Source organism: Pocillopora verrucosa, chromosome 12, assembly GCF_036669915.1.
Source record: "Pocillopora verrucosa isolate sample1 chromosome 12, ASM3666991v2, whole genome shotgun sequence".
Classification (NCBI taxonomy): Eukaryota; Metazoa; Cnidaria; class Anthozoa; order Scleractinia; family Pocilloporidae; genus Pocillopora; species Pocillopora verrucosa.
Window position 1 is genome coordinate 10,372,716 of NC_089323.1, and position 12,030 is coordinate 10,384,745.

Genomic DNA, 12,030 nt, shown 5'->3' on the forward strand with positions numbered 1-12,030 from the left:
CGCATTGCAAGATGCTAGGTTGAGGATAAATCTGAAGTAGTCCACGTTATAAACATCTCTATTTTGCATGAATTGAAGATTTTCAGTGTGAACCTAAATACACAAGAAAATAAATTCTGAACATCTTTCGCTAATACCACATAACGCTAAGTGAGATAAACTGACTTCTTATCAATCCCATACAATAACAGAGCTTCAAAATTCTAACTGATTATAGTGAAAACAAAAATTCTGAACTAACCACTCTCTGGATAGAAGCAGGCATTTTGTCCTTAAAAATGCCTTTCTTTTCTCCTTTCTGAAGTAACGCTGTAAGCTGACTCAGACCGTCTGTCCGGGTGGGTGATGGGGGCCTGAGCTCGAAGATATCGAGGATGAGGATGGGGAGGGCGGAGAGGATCTGGGTATAAAATAAGAAGAAATAATAAAGCTGGGAAAGAGAGGAAGAGAGTGTGGATGGGGCACAGTTGTAACTAAGAATAAAACGGATTTTAATACAATCAATGGACTACGCCTCCAGCGCAATTTCATTCCGCACTACTCAGAAAAATACCCGATCCCTCCCTTCCTCTCCATTGGGCCCCTGACTGTTAGATTTAGTACTTTGTGCCATGAAGTGTTTTTCCAATTGCAAGTGCATTCATACCTCAGGCCTACATCATGTCGCACCAGTCCACTACCATCACCAAGAGAACCATACTGTGACTTGAGTTTGTCTGAAGACTCATAATAAAGCATGTAGCCATTCCAGTAGCGATGTCGAGTTTCTGGATAACTGTTAACTGCAGGGAAAAGGCGTAACTCCATAATTAGCAAAAAATTCATATACCTCATCTGCCATGTATTCAACGTCTTTCTACTAGCTCTTTTGAAGAGTTCACCACACTCATTTTAAATACCAAATCAGACATGACTTCATAAATGTATTTCAATAGAAGTCAAACTCAAATTCAGGACAAAAATCTTAAAATGAGTTTCCTCTTACAAATAATCTCCTTGTCACAGATTAGCCTGTCGATTCTTCGAGAAATAACTGAAGGCAGAAGAAAAGTTAGAGTGAAAAAAATCTACTCCGTATTTCTAGACAGAAAATGCCATTGGTGAAGTTTCTTGAAAACGACAACAAGCGAAGGCAGCTCTTGGGAAAGGTCAAGTACATTCTAAATTCTCTGTATAATAATATTGGCATAATAGAATTTATTCCGTTGTGTGTGTATACAGAGTATATAAACCAAATTTTCTCGGCTTGATAGGTTACTACTATTTCTTTAAACGACTGTGAATATATGAAAGTCATATATTTGAACTGTGGATAACGACGTGAAGGAAAGTGATCTTCGCAGTAATGAACATTTCTTGAGCAGTAGGCCTTATTTTCACTGCTGCTCAAGTAGTGTTCATTACTGCGCAGATAACTAATTCTTTATAGGCATGTAGCTTTGCTGCGCGCACGCTTTGCGAGCTCCGCTGTTATTTTAGCGGACTTAATTTTTTCGAGTAGAGACATTGAGTCGGGTTAGAGGCTCTTTGAAACTAGCAGAAACAAAGTCTAAAATTGCACTTCCTGCTCATGCACTGTCAATGGTCTATGCTTCACATTTTAGAAGATGGACCTCACTAAAGAACCAAACTTCTCTCAAGGTCGCTCGATGCGTTGCTCTAAGTGTCTTTAAAAATGTTACTCACCAGTATCATAAACTGTTGCTTTGTATGTGCCGCCAAAACATTCTGCTTCTAGTGTGTCCTCGTTCATGTCAAATTCCTCAACAAAGATGTCATTGAACTTGTACCACTTTTCTTTACTCTCACTGTCATTTGCACCATTCCTTTTGGGAAAAAAAATTTGAAAACAAAGCAAAATGAACAACAACAACAAAAAAACAGAACAAAAAAATAAATGTCACCGGCATTCGTATATTTTCGAAATCCTACTATTCCATGATGTTTTCCGTACTATTTTTCCATGACCCACGATTAAGTACCAGCCGCTGTTCGAGAAATGAGTTCCTCGAAGAATCAAAGACTGAATCCGAGAAAATGACGGAAATCGAGGCAAAAGATCGAGGGGCGTGTTTCTCAATGTGCTGTGAGTCGCTCGATGGTGGTAGAGTTTTACGTTGGTCTACAAAGCAGTTATTCTTACTCATTACCAACACTTAAAATTGGTGATTTTCCAGGGCTGGTAATTGATATGACAACATTCGATGACTTTTCAGCTATTCCATGACCGGCACGATCCCCAAAAGAGTATTAGTATAAATCTACCAGTGGTCGATTAAAAAAGCTGCAATCTCATTGGCCACACTAATCGCCATCGACTGCTCATTTTAGGAATTTAAATATGGTAAAAATAGATATTCACATTTGAGCTCCAGGTAATAACATGAGGATAAATTCATTTCCATAACTTTAAAAAATTGAGAAGTATCAACGTTGTCATTGTTTCAGGTCGCTATAAAACACGATCACAGCATTAGCAAGAGAGTTTCCCTACAGACCTTCTGTCCTTAATGAATGAGTAATAATGTCCGGCATTTGCTTGTCCGCTATGGACAATGACTCCTACTAGCTCGTACTGAATCTCAGGTGCATTAACAGATACGGTGGAGTGAAGCGAAGACGACGATGCAGACATGTGTAGATCTGTTATACTTCCATTTTCACTGTCTGTATCTGCCTGCAAGTTTGTTGTGGACTCTCGTCTTGATACTCCATCCGTTGTGTATGGCTCCATGTTCAAAACCCAGGGAAACTGGTAAAAAAAATGGAAGTTACTTTTAACTTGTGTTCCTTGTGGAAAAGGGCTGCAGCCAATGAGCACTCGCACTGCTGCATTGTTGTTTTTTTTTTCTTTATGGGAGTTTCGAACGGCTGAGCCGCGAGAGAAATATGTAAGAAATAATTTTAAAAATCTGCTTAAATTCAAGGGGTTTTGAGTTTACCCGCACACCTGAAATGTATAACTCTGTTTGGCTGTCTGAGAACGCTTAACGATCCACTTTACGCTCCTTGATCTTGTTTACCTCCCAAGAGTGACGTGGAGGATAAAGAGTTAAAAAGAAAAACCAATCAAGTTCCAAGTAATGGTTTTTCCACTGGTGGCTTCCTTTCTCTTTTGCGGGGCTCTGCCACTTCACCAAGCGCCCCCCGGACGAAGAAAACAAACGCTGGCTGGAACACCCATTCCATAGTGCAATTATATACTGACGTGGTGTACATTACCTCAAAATGATCGTCAAACTTGAGTGCTCTACCAGCCTCCCAGTCGTACCCAAACCTCTTCAGTTGAATAACGAGGACCGGGGGGAGGCTCTTAATACACATGCGCTTTACGGTAGTTCGCTGAAATGGAAATATTTGCGAGAATACAATGAAAACCTACACAAATGCACACAAAGTGTTTGTAGATGAACCAAAATGCCAGCTAATTGACTTATTCTTGGCATATCTTGCGGTCATCTGTGATCTATTACTAAACAGACGCAGATAACAAAATAATACATCATAAAACACATATTTTAAGAGCAAACCTCCATCTCTTAGGGGCGTCCTTTTGAAGAAAAAAGTACACCAAAAATTTATAAAATAAAACTAGGCTAAGACAAATTAGTAAAACTAATGAACCTTTTTTTTCTAAGTCCCCATTAAAATTGCGCACTTAGACTCCTATAACTAAGATAAATCGCGTAAAAATGTGGTTAAGTTTCTATTAAAACTCGAGCAAGGCATCCACATGTTTTACACTCAATACAAATAATACATGCATAGTTACTCTTTCATTGCACTTTTCGCAGAAGTAAGCATTGTCCCCTTCAAGTATCTCGCCATTTACAAACTGTTCTAGGGAGTCTTCCAATTTGTGGTTCTTGACAGTCACTTGCAGAGAATGGAAAGCTTCTTCTCTTTCATACCTGTCGCCAAGGAAAGTCACTCATTTACCACCAGATTACCACTTGACATATAATGAATGAAAGTCACTACAGAGCCAAGACTATTACCGGATCCGCTTGAACAATTTAACCGGCCATATCATGGTAAACGACTTCTGATTTCATTTAATTCAATTGTGCCAATCAGTGCTTGGAACTTTAGCAAGCACAGGATTCATGTTTTCCGTTTCTGATAATCAGATTGGTCAGTGTTGTGTGAAAGATCTCGGTTATGAGTCACATGGTAATCTCAGAAAATTTGACCAACCTCTAAATTATTTGCGAGTAATTGACTAACAACACGGAGAGAAAATAATAGATTGATCTCTCACCTGTGATTACACTCTTTACAGATTTTCTGGTCAGCAAACATACCACAAAATGTTTTTTTGAATAACTGCTCTTGTCCTTTTTGCTGAAGATAAAAAAACACTACAGGTTATTCCCTGAATAAAAAACAAACTAGATATGATTTCAGATCTTTATTCAGCTTGAGAAAGATCTTTGTCTCCATATAATCATTTCAAATAAATATCAGATGGTTTCTTTACAGAATTAAAGCATTTCTGTTCTTGTCTTGGCGATTTCTTTAGCTCGTATGTTCGTTGCTCATTCAAAATAAGGGATATTTTTTCACTTACTTTCTTAAGAAAAAAAATTATTACCAATCAAAGAGGAAACGAAAAACGACTTACCTTAAGGATTTCATCGAGCTGATCCGTTAGGTTACTAAAGAACTCAAAAGCATCCTGTCAAAAAAAACCGAAACAAAAAAACAAAACAAAACAATACAACACAAAACAAAAAAAGAGCATACAATTCATTAGCCACGAATGAAAAGAAACGCTGCCACTGTTGACTTTCGCTCAATGGCGATTGAATCATACGCCAGTAAGCATTCATCGAGATACGAAGCACATGGGAAGATTAGAGCGCACCAAAGGATGCGTAAGAGTTGCTCGCCGAGAACAACTCTTATTAACTTCTTGAATGCTCCCCTGACTTTTTAGGCGCCTCACATCTTGATGTACGCATAGCTTTATTACATTTTTAACGTTGGAATGATTTTGAAGCCTTTGCAACCTTTACATCAGAGTGAAAAATCTTCAAACTTTCCATTTCACATTCCCTTCGATGCTGAGACAGCAAGACAGTTTGTTTAACAATAAAGAGCTTTCTTGGCTGATGATCATTTCCTTTATTTTCGTGACCTTCATGTGCGATTCAGGGGTGATATTGTAAGAAGAAGAAATTAGATGCTAATCACTCTTAGGGGTCAAAAGAACTTCGTCTGTCAAGGTTCAATGGATACACAGATCACCAGCCTACACAGTAGGGGTACAAAACACTCTCCGACGATTTAAAATACCTCCACAACTTCCTAGCCATGGTTATCAACTGAAATAAATAACTCATTTCACCCACCTGTTGTTCACGAACATTGACTGGTTGGCCCCATAGCTTGAAACATTTCCAAAATTGCTCAGGGGCAAAGAACTGTAACTTGCTGTCCATCAAGTGGCCAAATAGCGATTGAACTTGGAAAAAGACGCTGTGAATAGTGCATAGAATGAACAGACAAGAAAGTCTACTTAAGGTTACAAAAACACTACCACATCAGGTAGAGAAATTGATTTACCGGAACAAGCGCGTGTCTACAATTTATTCACTAATTTGCGCAACTTTTGTGTCAAATTAGAGAATGGTAATGGCAATGGTATGAAATAGTTGAAAAGCATTTTCTCATTGTATAAAATAAAATATCCCACCTGTAACAAGCATTTTCTTGGTTAAAAAATTCAATTGAACGCTCGCGTGTATACAGAGGACGTACCTGTGACTCGTGGGATATTCCATACTACAAGAAAGTGCCATTTCTAAATATATTCTGGCACTTGAGAACTTGGAAAATGGGATACTGAAAGCGTTTTATAATCGGAATTTATAAAATACGCTGATATAAGACACTAATGTTGGAACATTTTAAGCTCATCACACTTATGCACGATACTGTGGGGATATTGTTGGTGTGAGAAACTGCAAAGACATCTATGTTTAAAACAACAGACTAAGGCAAGACAATGTGCACATATTTTGCTTAATACACTCCGCAGGAACATACTAAACACCGATTAAGCTTCGTAAAGTTACAAGAATGTCATACCTTTCTTTATCTGGATGAAAATCATCAAATGACAAAATTGCCTATCGTAAGAGAAAGAAATAGAAATTCCGTCTATAGAACTTGCATATGTTATCGTTGAATACCCAGGAAGTAATTGTATGCCACTGTCTTGTCAACACTCGACGCAAAAACTACCACCTTGTTCCGTCCAAAAGTACCCGAAATACTCAGCTGTTCAAAGCCCCTTAGGTGGTTCTATCACCACAATTACCAAATTCTAATTGATAAACTACGAGGTTTAACATCGCATTAACTCTGTTCAACACACGACGAAACAGTGTTGTCACCAACAACTTTACTCAAGCTAACAAATGACTCACAATAATCACAAAGAAATCAAACTAAAAAATTGATGTACATATCGTTTTCTGTGACGTGAACAGACCCACCTCTCTTAGTCCTGGTTGCATGTACAACTGTTGAAGAACAGAGTTCATATAGCATGTTGCTCCCGCATTCTTAAGACCAACAAATCCACACTGAGCCCGTGGTGCAACTGGAGGCTGGAACTAAAACAGTACAAGTGTATTGCTGTTAGCTGCATTCGTAAGACTAAACGTAAAATAAGGATTATCAATTCATAAGGGCTCTTCAGGAAATTTTTTTTTCCCTATATTATGCCGCAAATGCCCCGGCCAGGTTTTCACCTTCCAGCAGGTTCCGCAAATTTCCCCCCTCTTCTCAATGTAGCTTTGATTGAGGGCATGATTTGCACTGGCTTAAAGGTTTTCGGCCTATTTAGATGTATATATTTTTTGTCACGAGTATAGTAACGATTACAACTCACTATGATCAAATATTCGATATTCAGCGTCTTAAAACAGGATTTACAACCATTAAAGAAGACAGGTTTTCGTTTCAACCCTTTATCTAAGAGTGATAAGCATCTAATTTCTCCAACCGTATCAGCCCTGAATTAAACATTATGGTAGTGAGAATTGAGGAAACGATCCTAAACTCAAGAACCTTTTGATCGTTAGACAATTCTCCTTGTAAGTACCACAGGAAACGTAAGAGAACAGTAAGGAGAATATGCATGATGATGTTGAGGTGTAAAGGGTTAATAAAACGGTAGCATGTTCGTTGCTGGGATATCAACAAAATGAACTCAAAGTGTACCAAATTTTTATCTCCTATTCAAGCATTTAAAAAGAAATTCTGGAGATAAATGACTTTAGATAACAGGCCTAAACAAACACCACAAAATATTAATGAACGTACCTCCCACTCTTTAATAGTACCAGGATCTCCAATATGATGCATACTAATTAATTGTGACACAATGTAAACCAGATTTTCAGCGCAGCCAGTGGCCAGTTCCACCAACAGCTCATGCGCAGCTACTTGACACTCTCTGGCCACACATCTGAAACAACAACAAAAAACTATCAAATATGATAGCAAAATAAAAAGATAGAACCGAGAGAACTACAATGAGATAAGATTAGATATTTTTAAATTCAATTTTTGGCAGTTATAATTAACAATTGGTTCATATGTCAGCGTGCGTTCATCGAGCTATGAAGCACGCGGGAAGTTTGGAGAGCACGAAAGATGCGTAAGAGTTGCTCGCGGCGTAGCCGAGAGCAACTCTAGCTTCTTGAGTGCTCTCCAAACTTCCCAAGTGCTTCATATCTCGATGAACGCACAGATGACGTATGAACCAATTGTTTTATAATATTTTCAACCCGATGGAAAATTTTTTTTCGCGAGGGATTTGTTTGCTGACGTCATGAGCGTGCACAATAGGAATATGAAGCACGCTCGCGCAATTGAATTTGATTAGACAAATTTACTGGCTATGTTCTAATGCAAGCTGCCTGATATACAATATCAACTTGGAAAAAAATTGCATTTGTCTCGTGCTCTACCACTCAGAGCTACAGAGAACTCTATGGTCAACTTCTGAGCGAAAGCTCTCAATACTGAAGATCCTGAAGCTCTATTCCATAGATGGAAAGCTCAGATACTATGGTAAGAAGTATGGACGTCTCCGATAGTCAACAAAACCCTTGCTAATAAGATCCGCATGTCGATATTTACACTGCGGCACAACTTGTCTACAAGGCTAAGTTTAGAGCACATTTTAACCAAGGCTTGTAAAACCAGAAAAAAAAGTTTATCATAGTAGCTAATCAGAATACAAGTTGAAATCACAAAGAGCCAATTGGAACTCAAAAAGTTCACATTCGAGTTCACTGCATCAAGCGCGAAAAGTCGAGAATAGTTTTGGTCTTGGATCTAGCTGAAAGAATTTTTCTAAGTAAATCAAAGCCACGATGCAATACCGATATTGCAGGGTTCTTCCCTCTTCCCTTCTTTTCGACTACAAAGACCTTTCAAGGCACCGGAAGTGTATTCCAATGTGCCAAGTTAATATTGATCTCAACTTACTTAGGATGGACATCAATAACAGTCTCTTTAGACGGTGTACTCCTCGTATCGAAAATTAACTTCGAAGCAGGAAAGAGAAAGTCATCTAAGAGGTCTTTTATCAACTTCTCTCCTACAGGAAAGAAAGAAAATTGTGAATTGTTGCCGAATCCCATTTATATTTGTGGAAATAGTAGTGAAGATGTTGTAATCTGTTATGAGCACTCTCACTTACCCAAACCCTTTTTATCCACCCCTTCACAAGTGAAGAGAGTTTTAATTAATTTCAAATGTCCAGCTAGTAGTGGAAAGCTGTTTTCTGTGAATAAATATAAATTAAATCATCAAAATATGCCACATTTCCAATGCTTGCTCTGATATTGGTATAGTAATCTGCATGTCTCGATTGATGGGCACTAGTGATGGTTTGAAGCTTTTCGCCTTTACGCTGCATTAGTCGCGATTGGAACTTGGATATCTTTCAAAACCTCACGAGTGACCAGACATAACAAAATACACCAGCAGTCCATGTGAATTGCCTTCACTCAAGGCGATCACAGACTACTACGCAAACTTGAAATACGTTTCAACAGTCCTAAGTGTCTTCTTTCATTTGACAAAGCGAAATAATCACACCAGCCAATCAGGACAGAGGAAAAACATCACGATCTACTGAAATCGCAAAGTAAAAACAAGCAAACTGTTTGAAATGCGGAAAAACGCGGGCGACCAAGTCGCCATTGGCTTCAGTTTTGAGAAAGTGTCGCGAATTTTCCAAACAAACCAAAGAGTGAACACTCTCAAACCCTGACGTGCAAACACTTGAAATGAAATAGATACAAACCATTACGTAGCTTCATGACTCATTAGGTGACTTGTTTCAACAAAGTATAAATTTTTCAAGAGTAACTTAAACAAATGTAAGAATACCTAAATTAGTTCCGCATTCAAAATTCAGAAGCCATTGTATTTCAGTGTCGATCATCTTGGTTGGATCAATTTTCATCTGTCTCTGCTCTGTCACTGAAACAAAAGTGGATTGTTTTGATTCAACAGTAGGGATTTTACATGTCTGACATACGGGTTACTTTCTCACCAAATTTTGCCTCTTAGAAGAAGAAAAAAATCAGTTTTCATTGATAATTGTTTACGGTGATGAAGTGAGCGTCATACACCCGCTCAAACAACAACAACAAAAAGACATCAGTGGGTTTAAACCTATGACCCTGCACTCTTAATGCAAAGTCTATTCCTCACCTGTCAAGTAGTCTAACAGTCGACAGAGGAGATCAAAGAATTGACTGCAATGACGTTGCAATCTAAAAGTTAAAGAAAAATGGAAAATACCTTCATTTAACAATCGTTTTCACGTTATTTTGGCACCATATTCTCTACTGGGGGACGCGCACCAAGAAATTCTATCATTTGGAAAGAGTGCGAACACTGTTCATAACTGGGATGCTATTTTGTGCAGCAGGATTCTGGTTTTTCTTCTCCACGTAACATCTTAATACAACGGAAACCCTACCCATTTTCAAGTAACGTGACTTCCCTTGGGTAGAGGGGTAGGGTTAATCCACGCACTCAACCCTTCCGATTAGTGTCCCATTTGCTAGCAGAGGAAGGATTCACCTTGCCCCTCATCTTGTTGAAGTTGCCCCTACCCCGTTTTAAATAATCTTAATTTGAATTAATTGTATCTTTGCCAAAAGGTGACTAGCAACTGTACCTGTAGTTTTTTCCTCTGACATGAACTGTAGGTGTCCATAATGGGAGGGGAGCAGTAAGCATCACACTCAAAAGGAAGTGATTTGGTGTCTGAAGTTTGATCTCTTAAAAAGCCACAAAGACGTGATTTCAGACATATGATGAAAAGCACAAGAATAACACAAATAAAACGTAGCTGTTGTTACTGCTAATGTCTCTACCATAAATAATGCTATCCGGCGGAGAAATGTTAACAGAACCTGCCGCGCTATTTACCGGATGGCGCTATCCATCTTTCGAACAACCGGAGCCAGGTGAAAACACATTAAATGTACACAATATACAGTAGTTACCATTTATTATAAAATAATTCAAGTAGTACGCGCGTTCTGATTGGCCATAAAACCATTTTACATGAGAGTATGTAAACACGGTTTTCGTTCCTCGTTCATTAGTTATTTTATGAAAGAAATGTAAAATGGTTTCCGTGTTTACATCAGGCTATGTAAACACGGAAACCATTTTACATTTCTTCATTATTATTGTTGTTATAATTATTTTTTATGTCGTATGATCGAATTTAAAAAGACGATATTGTGTTCGTGTACATACCTCCAACAGGAGTTTGACTCAGAATTAAAAGTTGTTCAAGTGCCGTGGACCGCACCTAAAGAGGAGACAACATAATTGTATCATTTGTGGCTAAGCGGCAGACGGAAAAGGAATGAATGAGTTGCCAATGATCGGATCCTTGTGTTTGCGCAAAGATTTCTGGGATTGACAGAAGGCAAACATTGTAAGTTCCATTTCTGATAAAACAGCGACTAAAAAATGTTGATCTCTCCCCAAATTTTTTTCCCCTTGCAGCGTCAAAACAACCTTTCGCCATGTATTTCCCTATGACATCCTGCATTACCTTAAAAAACAACGGTGTAGAAATGATAACTGTTATTTAACTAAAACGTTTATCTATTAAACAATCAATTTGTTCTTTGGTAGAGAGTTAGTGCCAACACCTAAATGATAAATGTATACCTGAGAATTGATGGAGCCTATGAGAACTTCCACAATGAAGTCATTTACATTTGGGAGATAGTAAAACACTCCTAGAAGAAAAAAGCTTAGCTTGAGTGTTGGTTGTTTAAATTTCTGTCAGCAATACAAAGTGTTCGTTAGTGCTGTTTTCTGCCAGAAATATGTCTTACCCATTAATTGCGTTCTAAGTTGCAAACAAAGAACCAGAAGCTGGAGGGCTTCGCCGACAATTACTACATCCTGAGGATACAAAGCAAAAAAAAAAACATTTTCATGTGCGAGACTACATCCACTACTATTGTAGGCAAGTGACAGAAACTGAAAAATCTTCTTCTAGTGGCGGTTTAGTTTTGGTGGTCTGTCACTGTTTTTAAGCGGGAATCAATGGAAAGAAAGCAGCTCACAAAAAGCTCTGAATACAAGGTTATGGTTGATCGCCAAATCAACTGGCCATTTCTATATTAACAATGGAATTTCAAGGCAATTCATAAAGGTTGCGGTATGATAAGTTGGTTAATTCTTGGAAGACAGATACGTGCGAGACGTTAACATTTGATTTTAACACAAACAGATTCCATGTTGCCGCGATGTTCTTCCCACATCTTGACGTCTTCTATATTCTCTTACAGTACAGACCCACAACCACATGGAATTTAATTGTCAAGCAGACAAAGCGTGTTTTGCTTTGAGCTTAAGTGTTGGTTTTTTTGTTGTTGCTATTTTACAGCACAAGTGTATGTAATAATAAAGATGACGATGAAATTAGGGGCCTAGTTAAGCATTTGTGCTGTTCTGTTTTAT

The 12,030-nt window shown here is 38.2% G+C and overlaps 1 protein-coding gene across 1 annotated transcript in view; it reads right to left on the reverse strand.

Moving 5' to 3' along the window:
* LOC131786459 (ubiquitin carboxyl-terminal hydrolase 24-like) overlaps positions 1-12,030 on the reverse strand; it is a 33,818-nt gene continuing 21,788 nt past the window's right edge. The window contains exons 33-53 of the mRNA XM_066159127.1: positions 11,400-11,469; positions 11,230-11,300; positions 10,807-10,861; positions 10,217-10,319; positions 9,745-9,806; positions 9,418-9,510; positions 8,723-8,806; positions 8,509-8,620; positions 7,336-7,480; positions 6,504-6,623; positions 6,094-6,134; positions 5,355-5,481; positions 4,625-4,678; positions 4,262-4,344; positions 3,773-3,911; positions 3,223-3,342; positions 2,499-2,752; positions 1,687-1,826; positions 647-782; positions 242-400; positions 1-93 (exon numbers count right to left, since the gene is read on the reverse strand). Of these exons, the coding sequence (XP_066015224.1) occupies positions 322-400; positions 647-782; positions 1,687-1,826; positions 2,499-2,752; positions 3,223-3,342; positions 3,773-3,911; positions 4,262-4,344; positions 4,625-4,678; positions 5,355-5,481; positions 6,094-6,134; positions 6,504-6,623; positions 7,336-7,480; positions 8,509-8,620; positions 8,723-8,806; positions 9,418-9,510; positions 9,745-9,806; positions 10,217-10,319; positions 10,807-10,861; positions 11,230-11,300; positions 11,400-11,469 (2,088 nt within the window). The 3' untranslated portion in view covers positions 1-93; positions 242-321. The remainder of the gene's footprint in view (positions 94-241; positions 401-646; positions 783-1,686; positions 1,827-2,498; positions 2,753-3,222; positions 3,343-3,772; positions 3,912-4,261; positions 4,345-4,624; positions 4,679-5,354; positions 5,482-6,093; positions 6,135-6,503; positions 6,624-7,335; positions 7,481-8,508; positions 8,621-8,722; positions 8,807-9,417; positions 9,511-9,744; positions 9,807-10,216; positions 10,320-10,806; positions 10,862-11,229; positions 11,301-11,399; positions 11,470-12,030) is intronic.